The following is a 22,788-nucleotide window of genomic DNA, read 5'->3' as shown; positions in this document are numbered from 1 at the left end:
TAAAAACCAAGAGAAAATCCTGAAGAGATCTGGAACAGTGTAGTTTATTTCAGTTTTACTTCAGCTGACTTAAAATGGAACATTTTGACTTTGATAAATATTTGTTGATTTATATACTTAAAAAAGTGTTAAAATTATTTTTGAAATGTCATATAAATCTCATTGTCTCACTTACATATTTACCCTTGAGTTCTGTGGCTGCCTGCTGATAAGATGGCATCATTCTCTTACAAACACCACACCCTGATAAAAAATAAATTGTGTAAGTAATATGCCAACAACTCCATTCAACCTCTTCCACAGTATCTATGTTCCAAAGCATATGAAGCAATATTTTATATTAAAGAATTAAACAAAAATTCTTTATCTGCTTCTATTCTTGATCTACTAAATCACTATTAGATTATTAGTTTCTAAGTATGTTACTTGTTACAAGCCTCTATTTTTGCACATTTTTCATGCTCTTCATTTTCATATTAATTTCTCATCCTAGTATGGAGGGAGTAAAACCATCTTATATTCCTCAGGCTCTGACCTGAGCCCAGAGGAGAATACAAGATGAAACACACATATCAAAAAGTCAATAGAAGATGTCATAATTGTGAACTCTAAACAAAAAGCTTTGTACATTTCTGGTCTTTGAAGGGACAGGGGGAGGTACTTCAGATTCATCTCAGTTTAACAAGGCTTTCAAATTAATTTGAGGTGCATTTCCTAAACACATTACACACACACCAAGTGTTAAACAGTGCTCTGTTAATTGAGCTGACATAGCTCAGAAGCAGCAGCCCTTGTAACATACAATAATGTGCTGTGGAAAAGACAAAGGGTGAGTGAGGAAGACCACCAGTGTGTAGTTGGAGTGTGCTGAGTGAGAGCTGCTTGATGATGCTCTGCAGTGCTAAGCAGATTAGCAGTAAATCACCTTGTAAGCAGCAGTTTTCACCCCTGCCAAGTAAAATCTGTGCATGCAGATGGGAAGGGGCAGAGTGCAGACAGCAGGGAAGAAAGGTAGCTGGAGCCAAGCACTCCAGACACTTATTGTGGAAACTCTCAGTCCACCACGAGACAGTAGTCAACACTTCTGTTCTGGTTAACAGACAGAGAGTTTTGATAATATCTTCCAGAAAGGAGGAACAGATTTTGCAGCCACTAGTTTAGGATCACATCAGCATGCCTGGAAAAGAACATCCTTTAATCTGACAATGAAGAGTTCTTGTTTCTGTGGTATTTTCATCTTTGATCTCTCTGTCAAATTGACAATGAGGTTGTTAAATTAGTGGTGGTCAAAATGACAGTTTCTTAGTGGGCACAGACCACACATTTAAGGCCCACTGAGGTCTTGCAGCTTCATCCAAACCACTGGACAGACATCAGAAGATGTGAGCTGGCAGACATCATCTTCCGAATCCTCTATTTCTTCTCTCCTCAGGAGCCTCAGGCCCTTAAGTCCTGCAGCAATTTTGCTATTTTCCCCTCTTCACTCTCTTACTGCTCTCTGGAGTACCTTCTAGGGCACAGGCACACACCAGCCTCTTCCACCCAGCCCTCACCCCTATCATCCTCCTCTTCCCAGCTCTGCTGCTGCCTCAAATTTGCTGCTCCCAAACCCATTTCAGTACACCCTCTCCTGTCCTCTTACTTCTGGGTTATATTTTTCAGGATTCTGCCAAGCCACATATACCGTTCAACAGGCAGAAAAGAGGAACCTCAAAAAACTCATTTTCTTATGTTCTTTCTTCTTGTATTTTTTCCCAGAAGGGGGAGCTTAATTAAATACAGATTAGTCTTTCAACTAGTTAACACCTACATTTTTAAAGCCTTGTTTTCAATCATATTTATAAACAGCTCCTTCTTTATTGCCAAATCCAGACAGTCTCCTGCAGGAGTCTTCTTTGACAGAGTTACCTACAAATAAATCTGAATGCCTTCAAGTATATCTAATATTTCATCTTTAGTGAGGTCTGACTTTCTAATGTAGGCCCGAAAGTACAGTGAAAGGTCCACAAATGGCAGGCAATATCTTCTGAGGAAAGCAAGCCTTTGCTCTGAGTTGTTTTACCCAAACCAACCATTCCTGAAATATTAAAGTAACTACATCTAAGTCTGTAGTTGCATTCATCTCCCTCTGCACTGGTGCCTAATGAAAGAGCCCATTTCCTATCAATCTGCCACAATTAATCTAAAGCCCCTGTTTCCAACAAAGCAGAGAAATAAGGCAGCTGTCTTCCCCACAGCCTCCCAGATAAAGCCTGTGATGTTCTCTCCTGCCAAAAAGCTGAATTTCTTTTAGTGACCAGTCTTGATGTGCTGCTCCCAGTTATGAAAGGTAACACCTGTATGTAACCAATAATTTCAGCTGCTCAAAGGGCATATTTTGTTGCAACTGCTGGATGTATTCTGTCTCTGGTAAGAGGAGCAAGAAAAAAAATTTGGACAACAACCAATTCAGAAGGTCTTGTGTGTTAAATAAAAGATGAGGGAGTTACAAACTGAGAAATCAAGAGAAAAAAAACCTCACAAGTAGACTTCCTTCACAGCAGTTTGGAAAGCAGCACAAGTATTACAGCACTGAAAACTAGCAGGTGTTTTGCCACTTCAAAGAAGAGAAGCTGGAAGGAGGAGGGTTTCTGGGGGAACAGTTCAAAGAGAACGAAGGGTTAGATAAGGCACACTTCAGAAAGAGGCTGGGTTGTGGAAAACAATTACTCCTGACAGAGGTAAACTGTGAAAGCACTGTGCAGCCCAGCTCTCCCTGAAGGGACGATTTACAGCAGAGCAGCCGTAGCATCTCCCGCTGATCCAAGGCTGCAGCTGCTGGGAACAGCCACACGCCACGCCAGGCCACACAGGACCACTGCAGAGTCTGAAGGCACAGAGCCACAAGTGACTTAGTTTAAAGAAAAATCATCCCTTTGTGATGCATCAAACTAAGTCTTGGGCAATTTTGGTGATCTTGGCAGCACTCTGATGAGACTAAAAAAGTAGACTGATGTTTCAGGCACTAAGTACAAGAGAAAATACAGTCAGAAACACCAGACAATGCTGCCATGGGACACAAGTTTTAAAGAGAATCAGACAGCAAATTGCTTGTGGTACCCAACATCAACTTCCCTATCAGGGCACTGCTGGGAGGCTTTTCTAGTTTAGGTCACACATTTATTCCTCTCTCATGGCTTCCCTGCTTCCCGAACTGAGCAACAACTCAAGTGCAACACAATCTTGCTTAGAAGAGCTGGAAAGCCTCTCATACAGCAGTCACCAGGAAACACAAAAAGGCAGCTGTATTCTGCAACATTAAGGAATTAGTATCCAATGCAAGGCCAAGACAGCAGCAATACAAGGTCAAGGTCACAAAAAGGAACTGAGAGACTCCAATGTGCTCTCCTCTTCCTGAAACCCCACTGGCATTTGAGTTAGCCCTGCCCATGTAGGCAGGAACATTCAGGGTGCCTCTGGGATGGAGCAGGAACAGCACTCCTGCTCCTGATGACTGCACTGTTCCCTCTGCCTGCAGCACACAGAGTTTCTGTTCTGTGCAGCACAAATCTAGAAAGGACAACAGGTAACAAAATTATAGAAAGTGGCTGCTTAAAAGAACATCGAGCAAGAACCATCATCACAAGAGAAAGAGACAAGACTGGGATACAAGTGATGGACAACCAGGGGAAAACTGAGGACAAACAGGCAGAACAACACAAGGAGCTGAATGATAAAGGTGGCACAAGATGTTATTATTAGTGAAGCACACATGAAGACTCTAGTCTGACTTCGACATCTCTCAGTGGAGAAGGGGGAAAGGGGTGACAGGACATGCTGGGCTACTTACATGGGGCATAGAACATCAGAAGTAGGGGCTTGTCTTCCTTCTTCAGAAGCCTTCTCAATTCCTAGTGAATGAACCAAAGAAAATAAACACACTTATACTCAATGACATCGTACTACAACTTTAAAAAACTAGTATATGTATTCATAGAACACAGGCTCATTTATCTGAGGGAAAAGGGCTCATCTTTCCTAACAGACAGGACTCAGTTTTTTTTTCCCTTGGCCAATTTTAACTTGAAAGAAGATGACAAAATTTATTATACATTCAGCTATCTGCTGAATATCCTAGACCAGTATCTCCACTGTTAATATGTGGAAGTTCCACGGTGTAGTTCATTCTCACTGCAGAATCTCTACCTGGAAACTCTTTCTTTGCTGACACATCCAAAACCCACATTGCAATTCAAAAAGTCAGACTCAATAATAACAAAACAAGTTCAGTTTTCACACTATGAAACCTTGCCAAACCTATGAGATGCCATGCAAAAAGGATTTTTCAGTACCAGCATGATAGAAAAACTAGATGAAGTTTTCAAATTGAATGCAACCCCTGGAAGCCTTGTAATGGAATACAGAGGGTGAACATTAAAAATTAATCTTCCTACAAAAACTGAATGTCAGAATAACCATTTCTAATATTAAAAATGAAAGCCAGAAAATTGAAAAAGCCCTTTACAAAATACCAGCTAGAGTCCAATCAATTAAAGTTTAAAAAATCTATAGACTAGAAAACTAATATAAAAGACCAAGCTGATTATATTAGAAAAAACATAATGAGTAACTGTGGTGGCACTGACTTTTTAAGGTAGTTTCATCACATTTGCTATTTTCCCACTTAACACGGAGAGGACAGTTCCTGTACCAAGTTAAATCCCTCAAGATCTGGGTCCCCTTTCCTCCTGCTTCACACTTCCTAACCTCAGGCACATGAGGGAACCCAAGGTTTAATGACAACCTGCAGTTTGAAGAGCAGCATTTTACCTCCTACTTGCACTCTGCAGTGACTGCACCTTGCAAGCTGCTCCAGTTCCCTGAGACAAAGAGGCTGTGCCCCACACCACACACAAGCTCTGACACTTGCTGTGCAGCTGGCAGACTGAGGTCACAACCACATGTAGGGCAGAGGAGGGCACGAAGGACAGCACTTTACAGCCATCACAACCCACAAAATTTGTCACATCACTTCAAACAGGCTCGGTGCTTTAAATTTCCCTCCCAAAGAAACAAAAGAATGGCATTTCACTAAGAGTTAATACAAACATACACACTCCATCCCATATATTTATAAAACAACAGAACATCTATCCAGCTAATGTACCTTTTCACTGTCAATATGCACAATATCTTTGGCTTCAGGATCTTCCTCCCACAGTGGAGCACCTTCTGGATCCTTGAGAAAGGCCACCATGGACTGTAATAAACAGGGCAGAAAATCTTTTAGAGAAACACGAATGGAAATCATGAGACATCCAATCTAAAATCCATGCTGTGATGTAAACCCCATCCAATTAGTGCCTTTGCTTTTCTGCTCATATATTCATCTGCTCTAATGCAGATTAGCACAAATCTCCTGTTGCAGAACCAAGTGATCCGTGGGTGTGTACCTTCATCATAACTGGTGTTCCAACTTAGCAGTTCCCACTCCCACTATAACAGAGTGGAAGTGGACCAGCACACAGAGAAGAGCTTCAAGGATCCTTCAGAGAGCTCTTTAAATGGTACTAGACTTTCCACAGAGAGCCCCTGGGTTAGCAGGAGAGACTTCTCTTTATGCAGAGGTCAGGCTCCCATGCCCTTCACAGTATCTGAGTAACAGGACTGGCTGGAGGCACACTGATACTTGCTGTGAGCAAAAGCAAATGAACACACTTACAGATCAAACTGCTCATTTGGTCAAAGGAAGAATAATCCACCAAGAGTTCCCTCTGTGATCCACCTACCTAAAAAATCCATTGAATGCAATTTCAAGTATGAGAATAAGAAACAAATGTGACAGGAGAAGTGGGAAATACAAAACCCCAGGATTCTGCAGCTCCCACATTCAACAAACTGAGTACACCTGCACACACACCTTTGTAACTGCTTTACCTGACTGACATGCAACCAAAAATCCCTTTCAGCAGACCACAGATAGACTGTCTTTACCAGAAGGAAATATACTCTGATAGCTCTGACTTCAACCCTAGCCTGAAGAAAACTCCAGCCCTCCCAAATCAGTGAGATCCTCTCTATGGATTCTGTACCTGCAAACAGAGGCTTGATCACTTTTATCCTCAGATGTCTGTGCTCTAGGAAACAATACCTGGCATTCCATGTTCATTCAGCACTCAGAATGCCCCACTGCTTTCTCTATGGCATTGCTTGTAGGTTTGTGTCCATTCCCACACCAGTGACACAGTGAGGTCCCTGAGGTCCTTCAGTGTGAGTGGATGAAGCTGCCACAGCACTGAGCTATACTAACACACACCAAGACTAAAATAGTTATACTAGCACACACCTAAAATTCTTTCTCAGGAGCAGGCTGGCAGCACAGCTGGTGACATGTCCCATCACTGGAACAGTCTCAGAGACATTTCTGCTGCCTGTCTGCCTTCGGTGGGGCTGCTGTGGTACAACATCCCAACAACTCATCAACAGAGAGGAGAGTTCAGCTCATTTTCCTGCCTCTCAGTTGGTACTGTAAGGCTTGGGAGGATTCAGAGCTTACAGCAGGATCCATTTATTGCATTTATGTTTCTGTCTGCTTGCACAGCTAATATTGAAAAGATTTGTCTTATCACAAGAGGCAGCATGTATCAGTCACCAGACAGCAACCAAAACACTTAATGTACAGAGTAAAAAGGATCTAACGGCTGAGGCTGACAAACAGCTCCAGAAGAAATTTTTTTTACAGTGGCATTATCAGGGAAAGGAGCTAGTTAGGAAAAAATTTACAATGGAGTTGCAATGTAAAAAGCTGTAGACTTAGAGGCATTAACATCCCAAATGACATCCTAAGACTAATAATACATGGGGAAAGGAAAGATGAGGACAAAACAGCAGAGATGTTCTACCTTTAGGACAGCTGCATCAAGTTCTGCTCACCCTCAGCACGCACAGACCTCAACTATACACTGGAGAGGAGGAGAGAGGAGTGAACATTTTCAACAGCTAATGAGTGTAATTGACTCTGCTAGTTTCAAGAATTCCTGTATGCCAAATTCAGTCAGGTAGAAACAGATGTGGTTAGAGGATGGGGGATTAAATAGATTTAATTCATCCAGCCTCTCTCTCTCAGCCAAGACAGAAAAAAATTAGATGTGTAATGTCTTCTGGCAGGAGCGGGCAGTACGTTGCCTTGCCCTCAATTCTTCATGCAGCAAAGAGAACTTCCTCTCTTGCTTTAAAACAGGGAAGAACAACACCCAAACTATCCACAGCATTCTCTAATCACAGAAAACAGTGGTCCCCAGGCTGCTGTGTTAGAGGCCACAGCAAGGTCCAGGGCCCAGCACCCTGGTGCTGCAGAACCAGCTCTGCTCCAGTCCTGCCATGCTACACTCAGGACCTGTTCTGACCCCATGGCACAGACAGAAACACCGTGGGCTGTAACCAGCTGTGCCAGCTTGAGCCTTACACCTCCACTCAGCAGAGTACACGACATGCTTCATCAAGCACATGCTGCTAAAAACAAGTATTTTTTCACAGGAAAGCTGATCCATAATCATATATATAGACCTAGGCTTTAACCTGAAAGAAAATGTACACAAACACATCCATGTGCTTTTCACTCCTTTGAAGTATCATGCAGTAAGGAAGCTAATAACTAGACCTGCCTCAATTTCACACACACAGTCCTTACAACAGCCAACTTGAAAAGGATTCAGGGTTTAGAGCAGGACCAATTTATTGAGTTAGATATTAGTCTATTCCCTTTGCTAGCACTAAGAGATTTGTACTTCAGTGAGTTCTCTACATTTTAGAAGAAGGGTAAAACACTCCCTGTACTTTATACTCCAGAAAAGGCTTCATCATATAATAAACACAGCCTGGATACTGGCATTGTGGCTCTCTTGAGAATTAGACAGAATGTGGCTAAACAACACGTGAACAGACATTCCAGGTAAGACCAAAGACTGACCTAAGCTTAGGTCTTCAACAGCAGGTGACAACAGCAACTTGAGGAGAAGATTGACTAGTACTTATGGTTCTTACATAGCTTACACTGGCATGTGCTCTCAATTTCTGGCAAAAAGAAATTAAGTTTATGGGCTCTGCACCAGCTGCTGTATATGGACCTCTGTGCTTTCTAACTGCCAATGGATCTAGCTGTTATGACTATCTGAAACTGTTTTTCAGACTCCTAAGTTCTTGGCTTTCACATAGTGTAGCTACAAGTTCCAATTTTATTTTTTTTTAACATTGCAGTTATCTGTTTCAAATCAACCATCCCAAAATGCCACTGTTTGCCCTCAAATCTGGAGAAAAAATAAGTAATCGCTCCCTTTTTTAAGCTACTCACAATTACAGAAATATCAAATTCTATTGCAATTTCCTCCAGCTGTCCTTTTTAGTATTGTGAGAACCTAAGTCCTTCTGCAAAGAATTGGAAACACATTTTTAAACTATTCCTAATTATTTTGCATCACTGAATTTTGTTCATCTCCCTTTCCTAGATACCCCAAAAAGCTCAGCTCTTAACACAGGTCTCAGCAGCAGCAAGTTCTGACTGCCAAGTAACTTCCCCCTACTGTGAACACTGAGCTATCCTTTACTCCTCATTTTTCTAACAGTGAAACCACAAGGGCATCTCTGCTAATTACATAAGGATTTAGTTACTTTAAGAAATGAAAAGCTTTTCTAAGAACCTGAGTACACTATCAGCTGGATCAGCCACATCTATGAAATTGCTGATTACTCCAGAAGAATCCTTTTACAGTTCTTCAGAGCTGTGTCCATCATTCCCCAAAATGTCATACATATATTAATATGTCTACTGGATGTCTGGAAAGAAGATCCAAGTTTTATTGCCACAAGTTTGCTGAATGATGTGAAACAAATCCTTTAATCTCCCTGTTCTTTGGTGTGTCCACCTGTCCATAAAATGAGTATGATACCCTATGTAATTGTGTTGCTCTGCTGCTCTCTGTTTGTATGTACTGGGAGACTCCTGACAAACACAGCTGAGAGAAACAAAGGTCACTGGCCCAAGAGAAGAAAATAGGGAGAAATGGAACAGAGGGAGAAATACAGAAAATATCCAGGCAGCTGTGAGCAGCAGAACAAGCAAACAGCTGAATTATTTGATCACTGCCCAGACCTGATCCACTGCCCAACCTGTAAATCATTAGTGGCTGGTTTCACAGGGGCAGTTTAATTGAGAAACACTCTAGCCCCTAGAGTGAGGGAGCTTCAAAATCCCTCTTCCACCTCCAATGCAATCCCACAACCCTGTACATGGGATGTTGCTTTCTTCTTCCCAGCAGGCAGGGCAAAAGGGAAGGGTGAAATGCTCATCACAAAACAGCTGAAGGAATAGATGATCTGGCTCCTGTTGTGCTGTGATTGCCTCTCAGCCCAGTGCTCCCTGGGGCACTGCAGGTGCTTTCCACTTCCTCTGATCTGTCAGGAAGAGTCACAGCACTAATTCCTGGTTGCAGCACTTTATGGAGGGCAGGAGAGATGCATCATATATTGTTCAAATCACCCAAATTTAGGCAATTAGCAAGTCGCCCTTAACCCATCACCCACCATGAAGGAAGAAAACAATCACCAGCTGCAATTCCTCACTAAGCACAGAAGCTGGTTTAGGCAGCTGCTGACTGGGCTGGGTATTTAACATTGCCCTTCCTGATGCCAGGCAAGGCCTGCTGCAGGAGAAGGGAAGGTACATGGCCCTACCCTTCCCATCTCAGACAAATCCTGCATCACAGCCACAAGTGAAGACTGAATTAATTCAAGTCAGGGCACACTTCCAAGACGGTCCCCTATCAGACAGTCTCCAACGCTGGCTGTAAAAGCAAGGTCCAGAGCAAGTGCACTTCGGAACAGCCACTCTGACAGACTCAGGTTCACAGAGCATCTCACACAGGCTTTCCTCCATCTCAGGGCAATGCCCTGAACAAGCCAGAAAGGGGAAGTACATGGAATTATATCAACCTGGGGTGATGTCACTAAGCCTTCCAAAGACTAATGACTGTGCAGAGCCTGAGTTTGCTGGAGGAGGAGGAGAAACAGGAACTAGGCATCAGAAGTGATGTAGTTCATAATTGTTCCAGGACAGAAGTGATTTCTGGAAGCCAGGTCATTGCCAGGCTCCTCACGTCAGGATACTCCCAGTGCTTCAGCAAGGCTTTGCAAAGGCAGGCTGCACACTTCTGGCCTGCTCACTGTACTTTCAGTCCACCATTCCCACAATCATCTGGATCTACAAATTTGTATCATGCCTCATGCCTTCTCTCTTCCCTTGCCCACAGAACGCTGCCTTCCTTTGCTTTATGTCAAGATTTGCCAGAAAAAAAGAAAGGTCATTTTATACCTGATGCACTCAAAGCACTTTCATAGGAACTGTGGTTCTATAATCTGATAAAAGATAAGGCCACTCAGCTCTCTTTAAAGTTTATAAACACACAATCTAAGAACGTCAGAGAACTCCTTATCAAAACACAGTAGCAGCTAATACTTTTAGTTATACTACCACAAAGAGCACCTTGTAATCAAAACAAGAAAATCCTTATTTGTTACCAGCATGTAACAAATTTTTAAATAATAAACTATTTTCCTGGATCTGTGGTTGACAGACATGTATGCACACAAAAACCTTCAGGCCATTCTGACCACTGTTTATGAAGATTAATCCCCTCCCTTTCATGCCTTCAGCATGAAAAAATATCTAAACCAGTTTTTAATCCATAAATGCCTCACCCACATGTAAAACCAGAAGAATAATAATGGAATATTTGAATTTACCTTCAATGTGACCGCTCTGTTATATGCAGTATGAAATGCACCGTCCCTGTTAAACGAGGAGTGGGGAATAGTGTTAACTTACAGTAACATTACTGGAATTCATACAGCTGCTCTTCCTGACTTCTCACTAACCAGAATAACATCATCCTGCTGAAGCCACAGAACTAAGTAGAATTTACAGTACAGTAGTTTAAGGGGGGGTGGGGAGGAACGAGAAGAAGGAAAAAGGGAGGGTGCAAACCAGTGTAAAGAAAACAGTTTCCCAGTAAACAATTTCCTCCCTGACACTTTAACAAGATTATTTACTAAGGCACGATCTTTGGAGATGGAGATGCAGCTGCTTGGTGTACCTAACAGTACTCCCACTCCTATTATTTTCAGGAAGAAAAATATCTTGCTGTTTCAGAACACTTGCCTTTCTCCACTCACATTATGAAGGACTATCTCGAGTCAGAAAGGCAGGGAGATGTGAAGCAACTTGTCCAAGGCACATGCCAGCAGGCAAGTGACAGAAAGCAAGAGAACTCAAATCTCAGGCATCTGCCCCATGCACTGGGCAGTTTCAGTCCATTGGACATCTCTCCCTGGCCCTACTCATGCTTTTAGCGTTCTCTGTTCAACAGCAGAATAAATTTAACTCAACTTCTGTCATAACACATGCTTGCAAACTGAAGAAACAGCAATTAATTTCACAGGATAAAAAATTAGTCATCTTAATGCTGCAGCAGCGTGGGGCTGAAAGAACAAACACTCTTAATGGGGGCATCAACAATTATGAACTACAAATCCCAGCCCAGCACTCACTTATAATGGAGTAAATCCACTCCCTTCTCCTTTGAATTAGGATCTACCTTCATCTTCTTGCATAATTTTCGGCTTTCAGTATCACTGCAAAAAACACATATTGGAAGAAAGGTTACCAAAAAAGAAAATCAAATGCATTCAGTCCTGAGAACTCATTGCTGTGGTCAGCAATCTTCAGCAATTAATCCAAGCTAACAGTAATTTGGAAGCTGTTTAGCTAAGTTTGTGGGACAAGCATTGTGAAAAGCTCTATTAGTCAATTTAATTTCTCTGTTTGCTTGGTCAGGACACAGTGAACTGTGTTAAATTCACATTCCAAAGCCAAGTCCTAACCAGTAGAGAAGCAGCTCATTCCAGCATGCCCAAGGACCTCAGCAGATCTTCTGTTCATGAGATTAACACAAAATTTAGGAAACCAAATTTCAGTAAGACCATGCTACTAGTTAGGATGGTGGTCAAAGAGCACTGTTTGTTAAAAGATTCTAAAGGAAAGAGCAGGTCAGCTTTTACATTTGGCAGAAGATAATAGAAAGCCAAAAAAACCCATGTTCATGGTATGTCCAAGTCCAAATCACAAGCATTTAGCCTTAGAAAGGTCCTGCAGAAAACAAAAACCAGTTGAAATTCTGGAGCCCCAAACCCAGCAACCCCATTAATTCTAGGTATGAAAAATGTGTCCTGGAGCCACACCTGGAAAGCAGAGGCAAAAACAGCTCATAAAGGAGGGGGGAGGTGTCAGCAGCCAGACCTGTTAGAGGTGGTTTTCAAAATGAACAAGACTGAATGGCTTCCAGTACCAGATTAGGCTTGAAGAAGAGAGAGGGGTCATGGGAGAGAACTGCAAATACATTTGTTTCAGTGGGCAGGTAAAGGGTCTTCATGGCCTAGCAGCTCTCCTGAACAGGGCAGGAGTGAAGCCATAAGGAGACTTCAAGCTGAAGTGAATAAGAAGTTGGTCAAAGATCTGGGGAGATGAGCAAAACAGAAAAGAGGATGATTCACATTGACAAGGCTGTTCTCTGCATTGACAAACAGCAAGATTAAACAGCTCGGAAACTTGTTCCCAGCAGAGGACAACTTGTACCTTTTACGCAGATAAATCAATTTAGAAAATGAAAACACTGAAAACCCATCAAGTTTAAACTGATTAGAGACAACAAGATGCAAGGCTTGCAAGAGCCCCACCAAATTAAGTGCGCTGCCAGCACTGGTGCTAATTCTCCCAATCTTCTCCAGCTGCCTTTCTACAAATGTGAAGAACAACAAACACCAAGTTCACAGTGAGCTGCAAGTGAGAATGCACCTTAGTGGAAACTTCCCAAATGCTTCGGGAAATAAGGAGGAATGTGCCATGGACACATGCAGCAAAATCAGAATACTATGCTGAATACAGAAATGAGCATTTTAAGGATAAAACCACCACGCCAGGAAGGAGCACTTGTAATCTCAATTGAACAGAAGTGTATTTATCTGAAGTGTCTTACTGAATTCATGTCAGTTTTGCATTTTCACATTACTGTAACCCATAAACACTTTCTTTGCTTCCCTGGGAAGCTGGAGATCTGAGCTTGACAACTGAATAAGGTGGACACATCTCCTTGTAACAAAACTGGACTATGGAACAAATGCCCCAGCTTTGGAATTATGCCAAAACACCATGATTGCCACACAAAGCTCATACAAAAAACCTGCAGCAACACCAAACCCATGGGTAAGAAACATTCTGTCTTCTCTCCCCTGCAGTTCTCCAATGGTCTAAACCTAAATGGCTTGAAGGTCAAGGAATGTCCAGAGAAGACACCAGTTTCAGATCATCCCTTTGTCTTACCCTGTACAGATTCAGAGGCACAGAGAAGGTCTTGTGGCCCTGCTGCAGTTAACTACAGTCAGCTCACACAGCACTCAGCATTTGTAAATGCTCTTCTAGACACTCCCAAATGTTTCCAGTGTGCAGGTGCACCCGTGGCTACCTCAGCTTTGCCAGGACAAATGTTAGGTGCTTGATGTCAACAAGTGTAATGCTGAAACCTCAGCAACAGGGTCTGTGAAACCCCAAGATGTGCAGACAATTGTCCTGGTATCACAGAGGACTAAACTGGGTACCAAGAGAATCCTGTGCCTGTTCTACCACCTATTTGGTGCAACCAACCATGTGGGGAAGAAAGTGTAATTTTCCCCTACGTGTCATTTAGAGATCTGAATGGATACTAATATTCTGAAAGGTTTATAGTGAAAAAAAGCTACAAAGCATTATTACTGATCTATACCTGTGGGTATGCAACTAGCAACTCCTACCACTTCAATTCCTAGCAATTCATTTTCTGTTAGCATGAGATTCTATTAAAAAAAAAAAAAAGAAAGATAAGAATAGCTATTTCACTGGATCTAAGTGTGTCCTGCTTTCAGAATTTCTCCATTTGCAGAGATTCACACAGCTGCCTGAATGCACAGCCATTATCACAGGAAAGAAAGCAGCAGTTTGCTAGAGTATGTCTCCTACCATTTAGTGGGCAGATTCTCTGCACCACTGCATTGAGAATTAAGCCTGTTTATGCAAGCTATCTGCACTGATGCATGGGATAGAAGAGGAACAAATTCCAAGAATAGGAAACCTCTAAATATGTATCAGTAATTTTTTCATGCATCAGTGCAGATTTTTGCACATGCCAGACCCACCAGCTCAGATGCTATGCTAACAATTATTCGGAAAAAGCAGAAAAGGAGATGTACAGAAATGGCAGAGATGGACCCTTCTGCCTTCACTTAGAGAGAGACAAAACCTGCAAAGAGCAACCTGCTCTGATATCACGTGGTAATGACCATTATTCTTAATAAGAGTAAATATCAACACAGATGCAGCCTGCTCGAAGATTTGTCTCTTTTGAATCTCAGCCAACAGCCTCTCTCTGAAGATGAGCTCCTCAACTCTCACATGGGAGAGGGTAATTAGGACTCCAGTTCTTGCAATTTAATTATATCACTTGAAGAGGCAGCGTAAGAGTTTGTTATAATGACTAAAAATAAAAAAAAAGGCAACCAAAACAGGAAATAAAAAGGGAAAAAAACCAAACCAAAACTAAAAACAACAAACCACAACCTAAGAAGCCAGAAACTACCCTCAAAATTAGCACTCTACCAACCCAGGCCAAGCCACTCAAGGCAAAGACACCAGGCTCAGGAAATACTGGCCTGAGGATGAGGTCAGTAATGTGTCCCCAGCAGCCATCCTTGGCTGCCTCTTGCCATTTCTGTCCAGAGCAATTTGAAGCCTGGCAGGTCCCTGCTGTGCTACTGCCAAAGGGACCCTTGTAGAAAAGAGTTATCCAGCATTATCTCCCTGGAAAATCAACCTATTTGCAATACCACAAGGACCTGTCCAGCAGCTGTCTGTGTGGTAATAAGGTCAAACCTTAAGTGGCACAATGGCACAGCTTCCTCCTACTCCCACAGGCATGTTCTCCACTCTTCCCCTTCCACAAAACCAAACCAGGGCTTCAAAATGTGCCTTTGCTGGGGAAGTGAAGACATACAACAGCTTGGTAAAAAGAAAAATGAAATGAGCGATCCAAGCTGACCTAAGCAAGAAATGTACATAACAACAAAGGTGGCGTGCACTGCAAAGATCGCGTGCACACTTCATCCCTCTCCATTCCCATCCCCATCTCCTCCACCAGGACACATTTCTGTCACTGGGGGTTATGATGGAGCTGGCAGGAAGCCCAACTGGAGCACTCCCTGTAAACCTCTGGGGTCCCTTGTCAGAGTAAGCATGCATGAATAATCCCTTAGCACAGGCAGCCAGCTGTTACCAGGGCAGGAGGGTGGCAAGGGACTCCTGAAGGAGATCTGGCCTCCTTTGGCTCACCACCAGTGAGCCACCTCCTGAAGGGGACGTGTCACAGCCCTTCCATAGGGGTGGCACAAGATGCTCTGCCTGTCCAGGACTGCCCACAGGTCTGGACATTCATGGCCATAAGGATGGAGAAGCAGGGAGAAATGCTGATGGCAGTCCCCAGTGGCAGGAGGAGCAACACAGAAAAAGGCTTTTGCAGCAATGTGTCAAGGTAATTTGGAGAGAGAAAGAAGATAAAAGCTAGACAGAAGGAACACAAAATAAGACCCAGGAGTTTTGCTGCAGTTAACTCCACAGTTTATAAATGTAAAACAAGTCCAAGATGGACGGATCCCAAGTAAAAAATGGTGCATGGAGGTGGAAGTGCAAAACCCCCTCCTTGGGGAAAATTCAAATATTGACCAAAGGAACATGGTAAGACCAAACATCCTCAGCACCATACTCTTTCATGAGCACAAATATCACCTTTTGCAGCTTCCTAATTATTTCCCTTATTATGCAATGCTGCCCATTGGCCTCTCATGAAGACAGGAAAACAGCCCCACAACCACATCTCTGGGGAGGAAGGATTTGGAATGACTGTCAAATCCCCTCTTCAGAAATGACAAAAATGCCACCCCAAAACAGTTATGTCTCCAGCTGCCAATGTAACAGCAGAGTGCGCATATGCTGTGTGGCCACATCACTCCCATGACACTGCCCTGGCATCCCTTAACACTTTTCAATGCAGAGTGCACCCAGCTTTCTTTTTCACCCATACCTTGAGGGTTTCCAGGCACAAGAAAAGTCATTAATAAAAATGCTGACAGAACCAATTCAAGTAACCAGGACAGTAAATGTGCGTGCACAAAAACCATCTCATTCCTCTATCAGCATATGATGCAACCACATGGAACCCACAGACCTCACAATTTCTAAACAGATTTTCTCTTTCATCTGTACATCTCACCATCTGAAACAGGGCTCACCAATCCACATACATGATGCTTCAGCAGTCCCTTATATCACAGCCTGTAGACTCTAATGCAATGGAGGCCCTGTTGTATGTGTGACTGTACAAACACTGTCACTGTCCCAACAGCTGGAAGAGACAAAACTGAGCAGGTAAGGAGAAAGAGCAGGCTCCAAGAGCAAGGGGATACAGCAAAGCAGAAGCAAGACTGCCTATAAAGCAAGTCTTCCAATGCTGGAAAAGCTTTGGAAGGTACCAGTCAAAGCTGTCATCTTGTCACCAGCATGTTCTCTCATTCTTGTCTCTGTTGTTCAGGTGCTCTCATTCTTTTATGTTATAGTGAAAACCATCACAGAGAACTCCAGTTATAACTTCAGGGAAGTTCAACTGCGATTTCAATCCAGCTATCAGAAGTGAATTATCAAACAGGGTTTCCCAGCCCAATGCACAGTATCTGCAATACTCTCTGGCTACCTTCCACAGAATACACTCTCCAGACAACAGACTGACGAACATCCTGGGAAAGCATGGAGTTGAGATGCTGCCAAATTGAGCTTGTGACCCCAAAAAGGCAGCAAAAGAAGTGTTAGCAGCAAAAATTTCCTGAAGCCTCCTAAAAGTATGAAACACATTTGCACTTGCAAACCTAATCTGAAGGATAAGTCATTAACAGTCACTTGTAGTTAGATGTGCTCCTACAAGGTTTTGAAATAAAAAAGGAAATTCTTTAGCCACTGTTGGGGACAATATGGGAATTCGACTTACACGTTGTCTTATTAATTCCACCCTCCAACAAAGACTGTTTTGTGGGATCCATTTACAATATAGCAGTTTGTGTACTTTACTGATCAAGCAAAACCAGATGGATTGTAGCAAAACTCTCTTCTCAGACTGCAGGCATTGCCTGCCTCCCCATCATCCTCACTTCTCCCTCCCATCCAGGGCCAGCAGCTGCCGCAACTACTGCTGCTAACAGTACGCCACATTTGTAAGGCTCCTCATATTCTATAATGATCCCACACCTTCCTGTATCACTCTCTCAAGACTGATCTGAAATCAGAAACAAAAAAAAAAAATCCTAGGGGAAAAAATCACTTCTCAAACCATCAAGCTGGCTTGCACTTCTCCAAAGAGCTGGATGGTAATGGCTTACACCTACTTGAACAGAAAATCCATACTCAGCCATCAGTGCAGAAAGGCACTTAGATACTCTGCTCCTGAGTGGGGTTTAAGGACCTGCAGGCACCAAAATAGGAACAGAACCAGGAGAAATGGATGCAGAAGTAATGAGCACAGGAAGCTTAAACACAAGATTTGTCTTGGAAAAAAAAACAATGTTTTGCACCCATTCTGGGTTCCTGATGGAAATTATCTTCTAGAACAAGTTGCAATAGCAACAGGTTTCCACAGCACAGAACAAATGAACCAGGCAAACAGTGCGGCACATGAAAAGCTTGAATCTTTTAAGGGATGGGGGAGCGTGAAAGCCAAAACCAGAAAACGTACTGCTGGAAAGAATTAAAGATAAGGATTAGCAGATGAACAGGACAGAGCTTCATGTGAAATCAGGGCCTGATTTTACCCCCTAGAATGCAGCAAAAATCCCCACTTCAAGGGGGGATTGCAATCACCTTGCAGATGATTGCAGCCTTCTGCTCCAAACGCTGCCCTGGAACGTGCCAGGAATGCAAACAGCATAATCCATGTGCTGTGGAGACCCAGCACCACTTGTCACCCAATACAAACGACTCCCTGTGCCCATTAGTCAATTAGAGAGGCCAGGGATCTAGAGGAATAAGATTAAAAAGAAGTATTTTTTGAAAATTAAAACCCATGAGATTAATTCTTACTGCAAGCAAGAGCAAGCCAAAAAGCAGAAGGAGAACGAAGACAAAGAGGTAACACGTATCATCATATCGTCAAGCTAAAACAATTAAAGGAAAAAATTATAAGCTCCAGCCCCTGCAGAAAGTCAAGAAGTTATAATGAAGAGTACTTCCCATGGAAATGTAAATTAGCAAGAGGCGCTTGGCAGCCCACATACCTGCACAGAAATAAGGTAAACACATTCACAAGAGCTACCAAAGGTTTTGTAGGAACTTCCTACACCAAACATTCCAAAACCATCAAACACTCAATTCTTTGCAAAGCAGCAGCTTCCCTCATCCCACAACACGGCACAGGGGAACACTGCCCTAACCTGGGATACCAGATGACTACTACCCTGGCTTTGAGTTGACAGGAATCTAAGAACCCAAAATGCAGGTTTTCAACATGTCACCCACAGGCACAGAGATGGTGCAGCCCTTTGTACACCCATTTATGACCTTTAGGTGCACCATGGGCCTGGAGAGTAAGGATGCTAGAGGATGTTTTAATTGAATTACTGGGTGCAGAAAAACAGAGGTGACTTCTTTTACACTAAATCTGAGCTTGCTTACTCTTCATTTTGGTCTGAAAAGCAGCAATGCTGAAGATTTGGTTAATGAGCGACTCTAGGCAAAACCCTTGGAATACTCAAGTTTAGGATGAAACAGACGAGCTCAGGCTCATACACCCAACCACTACTGTGGATTTAGTTAATTGCTCTGTGTTTCTGAATTAATGCAATACACCAGACTGGATGGGTTTAAGTTACAAACTGAGAGCTTACTTAAAAAAAGAGTTTTTTCAGATTCCTGCATGGTCACTCTTACAGTAAAATAAAAAGGCTTTAATGTGAATGAGCATCAACCACACAGACAGGTTATGACAGAGACAGGAGGATGGCATCGAAAATCTATGCTGTAAATGCAGTTTGCCCTTATAAATGGCATTCAGACAAGGACCACACTGGCAGTATAACTCATTTGGAAAATGTTCCTGAGGGACACCTGCCTTACTTCCTCTGGACCAGCTGCAAACAGAGCTCCTGCTACCTCCCTCAGGCTGGCACTATGAGCCATCCCCTCCTGAGCTGCCCTTCAACTTCAAGGCAACTGTAGGAAAATGCAGAAATCCCAGACACCATAAATTGCTTAGATGGAAAGGGCTGTACCAGGGCAAGAGCAGAATTCCTTCTTTCTTTTTTTCTCTATCAGGTCTGGTCAGTTTTATTTGCAATTTCAAAGCTTTTTATCAGCTTTAAAATTCAGCCACAAGGACGAAAGATGAGTAGACTTATTCTCCTAAATAAATCCTACTTCTGAGTCGCTTTACAGGATGAAGGTAAAAAACTAGAGAGCAAAATTACTCTAACACCATCTGTACTGCCAGCCTTATTTCTGAAATTTCTCTCTGCTATGTCAAGGCATTAAACACATTCATTTATAACTGTGTGAATAGGTAAAGCCTTTCTGTATCTAAGCATTAGGAAATGAGAAAATTGGGAAAACCTCTATCTAAAAGACAGCAAAAGAGGGATATTAGGGAAAACCCCAGAAACGACAAATACTCTTTAGATTTTGGCTTTCTTGTGAAGCAGCATGTTTAGCTGTGTAGGTTTGAATGTATTGCTTTGCCAGCCAAATCACAGTCTCACCTTTACGCTAAGTGTTATGGGACTGCTACAATAACAATTATTGGGGATGGGGACTACAAGAATGATGCTCATGGCACACAAAAGGGACTAAAAGATGACACACAAAAGCAGAAAAAGTGGGATTAAAACCAAACAAAAATTAGTCAGACATTTTAACCAGATGGCATTTCCTCTTCCTAGCAGTCTGATGTGCTAAAGCCAAGCACACGCGCTATGACAGCAGATGGAAATCACACAGCTTTGTTTATGTTTGGGACCTACAGCAAAGGGAACCATGCAAGTTTGAGCAGAGAATAATTACCCAGAGCCAAAGAAATGGGTGTTTTTTTAAAAAATACCAATCCACAGGAGTTATAGTCAATAAAAACATAAGACAATTCAGTAACTGGAAAACCCAGGAGTGTTCCCTAAATCATATTCATGATGGAGAGAGCTACTTTCAAGCTCTTCAAAGCTGCACCTGACCATAATGTGCTTAACAACCTGCCAAACACATTTTCGTCTTGTCAACAAAGCCATTTTACTTCTTTTCCACGTCACCCAAACTAGTTACACTTTTCCAAGTAACATCAGTCCTAGGCCATACTGTGGTCTATCACAAAACTCACTTAAGAAGGCTACAGAATAACTTTGTAATGACTATTCTTCAAAACCACACCTCAGGACATTGCAAACTGAGAGTAGAGCTTCGTCTGCTTCAAATACAAGCAGTAACAACTTTGCCTTTCACTCAAAGGGTAATTCCATTTTACTGTGTTCCCAGGCACATCACTTTGTACCTTTGACTTGCCACCATAAGGATTCGACAGGAGTTCTATTTCTTACAAAACTCCTCTTTTACTTGACCACATCAGTACTTACCTCCAGTTGTACCAGGACTTAAAAAATGGAGGTTTTGGGAGATCAGGGGGATGCAGAGGCTCTGCAGCACAAACCCCAACCAGAGTTAGCAGCAGCCAGTCTCTGAGATAGAAAATATCAAGTCATTTTGTGCTTTTTTTGCAGATGTCCTAAGCTTTCAACTCCCTGTGATGCCCTTCAATATTCCAAATTTCTATCAGCCTACAACTAAAAAATAATTCAATAAACAGCCCAACTTCCTGATTTCTTACATGCCCATTCCAATTTCACCTGAATGCCCTACAGAGCACCCATTCATGCTGCTGCAGCATTTTTCCTTTCAAAGTTCTCCACACTCTTTATAAACATTGACTAATGAATCAGGCAATATTTACCCAGTTGCCTGGAAAATAGATACACCTTTTGTAAGTGCAGAAAGTAACAAGAAGTGACTCATTAGCAGAGTGAGGAACAAAAGCTGTGACTCCCAGCTCCCATTAACGTGGCATGTCCCCAGACACGAGCCCCAGAACATTTGTTCCCAAGGTGCCTGCTCCATCTCTCTGGAACACTGAAGATTGAGCAGCCTGCAATGCTGTGCTCCATCCCCAATACCATGCATCTCATCAGGCATAATTAGTTCAGTATTCTCTTGTCTCTCACACCACCATTCATTCAACGTCAAACGCCTCAGCAAAGACTTCCTAATTAAAACATGTAAAGGCTAAAATAAAACATATTTTTGTCACATCAGGGCTGGGTCTTTCATTCACAACTGAAACAGCTTCACGTTTAACAGTGTACAGAGCCACTATGCTATCTCAGCACACAGCAGCAAACAGTGACCACTTCAATGCTGGGAGCAGCTCTCGAGCTGCCCCTTCATCTCTAGGAGGAGGCGTGGATCTTCCTGCAGGAACAGACTGAGCTCTCGGGAACAAGGACCTTATCTACAGTGCCACATGCAGGGGGGTCACACTCCAGCATGGCACTTGGCACAAGTGAGCCCAGCTGTGCAGGAAAGGCAGGCGTGTGGCATTTCCAGCCCTACACTTCCCAAGGCCCAGCACGCTGGGGATCTCTGCTACCCTGCCTCCAAGTGACAAAGTAAGTGGCAACCTCCTTTACTCAACACTGTCTCAGCAAGAAGCCAAGTATTTCCCCACATCATGCTGAAAAACTGACTTTCCTCTCTCCCCGAGACCACTCAACCTGGAACTGAAAGCTCAAAGCTAATCCCTGCTTTAAACCACAGACACAACAGAAGCCAAGGCCAAGGAGCACGGTTTCCATGCAGACCAGCATTCAGGAAGTCCTGAACGCCAATCCCAGCCACAAACCTGCACACTCCCCTCCACCACATCAAATACAGAACATGCTGCTGAGATTTAGCAATCCACACTGATCTCTGCAGAATGTTCTTGCCTTCTCTTGAAAATGAGGGGAAGGAGAATGACAAGTAACAAAAAAAGCACCGCCAGTAAAGAAAGAGGAAAGAAAAGGCTGCCATCATCGCCACAGGGAAGCAGAAGCACAAACCACAACTCTGCATGTATGCCAGCCCTGCCAACGCTTGGATCCGAAGGCAAAGAAGCCCAGTACAGCAGGATGTGAAGAGCAAAGCCAAAATTTCCCGCTAAATATTGCTGCCAAACAAGACATTTCTTGTCAGTATTTGTAAAACAAATTGAGCCTGTGCTGTAAATATCCCTGCATCTGTGTGCTGTTTGTTTCAGCATGAAGACTTGCAAATAAGCCTCCCAGCATATTTGCTGCAGGAGAATGGCTTGAGCCACTCGGGTGGGACTCAGCTGTCCAGGCCCTACAACTGGCCCCCCATGACCTGGGGCAGACAGCACTACTGCAGCCTCTGGTATTGTCACTGCAGCAAGGTGGGCACGGTGGTGCAGCCGCCTGTACACATTTTTTTTAAAAGCAATAAGCAAAGGAAAAAACCTTTCATGAAAAATGAATTGTTTAAAAGTTACCTCAACACTACCAGATTGATTTCAGAATGCTTCAAAAGTTTAGCAAGCAAATCAA

General features: G+C 42.9%; 1 protein-coding gene across 2 annotated transcripts in view; it reads right to left on the bottom strand.

Moving 5' to 3' along the window:
* The window catches only part of PDIA5 (protein disulfide isomerase family A member 5), a 112,244-nt gene that overhangs the window by 57,808 nt on the left and 31,648 nt on the right, over positions 1–22,788 (bottom strand). For both annotated transcript variants that reach the window (XM_064435017.1, XM_064435016.1), the window contains 5 exons: positions 11,581–11,664; positions 10,777–10,822; positions 5,147–5,239; positions 3,830–3,890; positions 176–243 (listed from right to left, as the gene is read on the bottom strand). In XM_064435017.1, the coding sequence (XP_064291087.1) occupies positions 176–243; positions 3,830–3,890; positions 5,147–5,239; positions 10,777–10,822; positions 11,581–11,664 (352 nt within the window). The remainder of the gene's footprint in view (positions 1–175; positions 244–3,829; positions 3,891–5,146; positions 5,240–10,776; positions 10,823–11,580; positions 11,665–22,788) is intronic.

The sequence above is a fragment of the Passer domesticus genome, chromosome 10, assembly GCF_036417665.1.
Source record: "Passer domesticus isolate bPasDom1 chromosome 10, bPasDom1.hap1, whole genome shotgun sequence".
Taxonomy (NCBI): domain Eukaryota; kingdom Metazoa; phylum Chordata; class Aves; order Passeriformes; family Passeridae; genus Passer; species Passer domesticus.
Note: the sequence above shows the minus strand (reverse complement) of the source record. Positions and strands in the feature narration are given on the sequence as shown.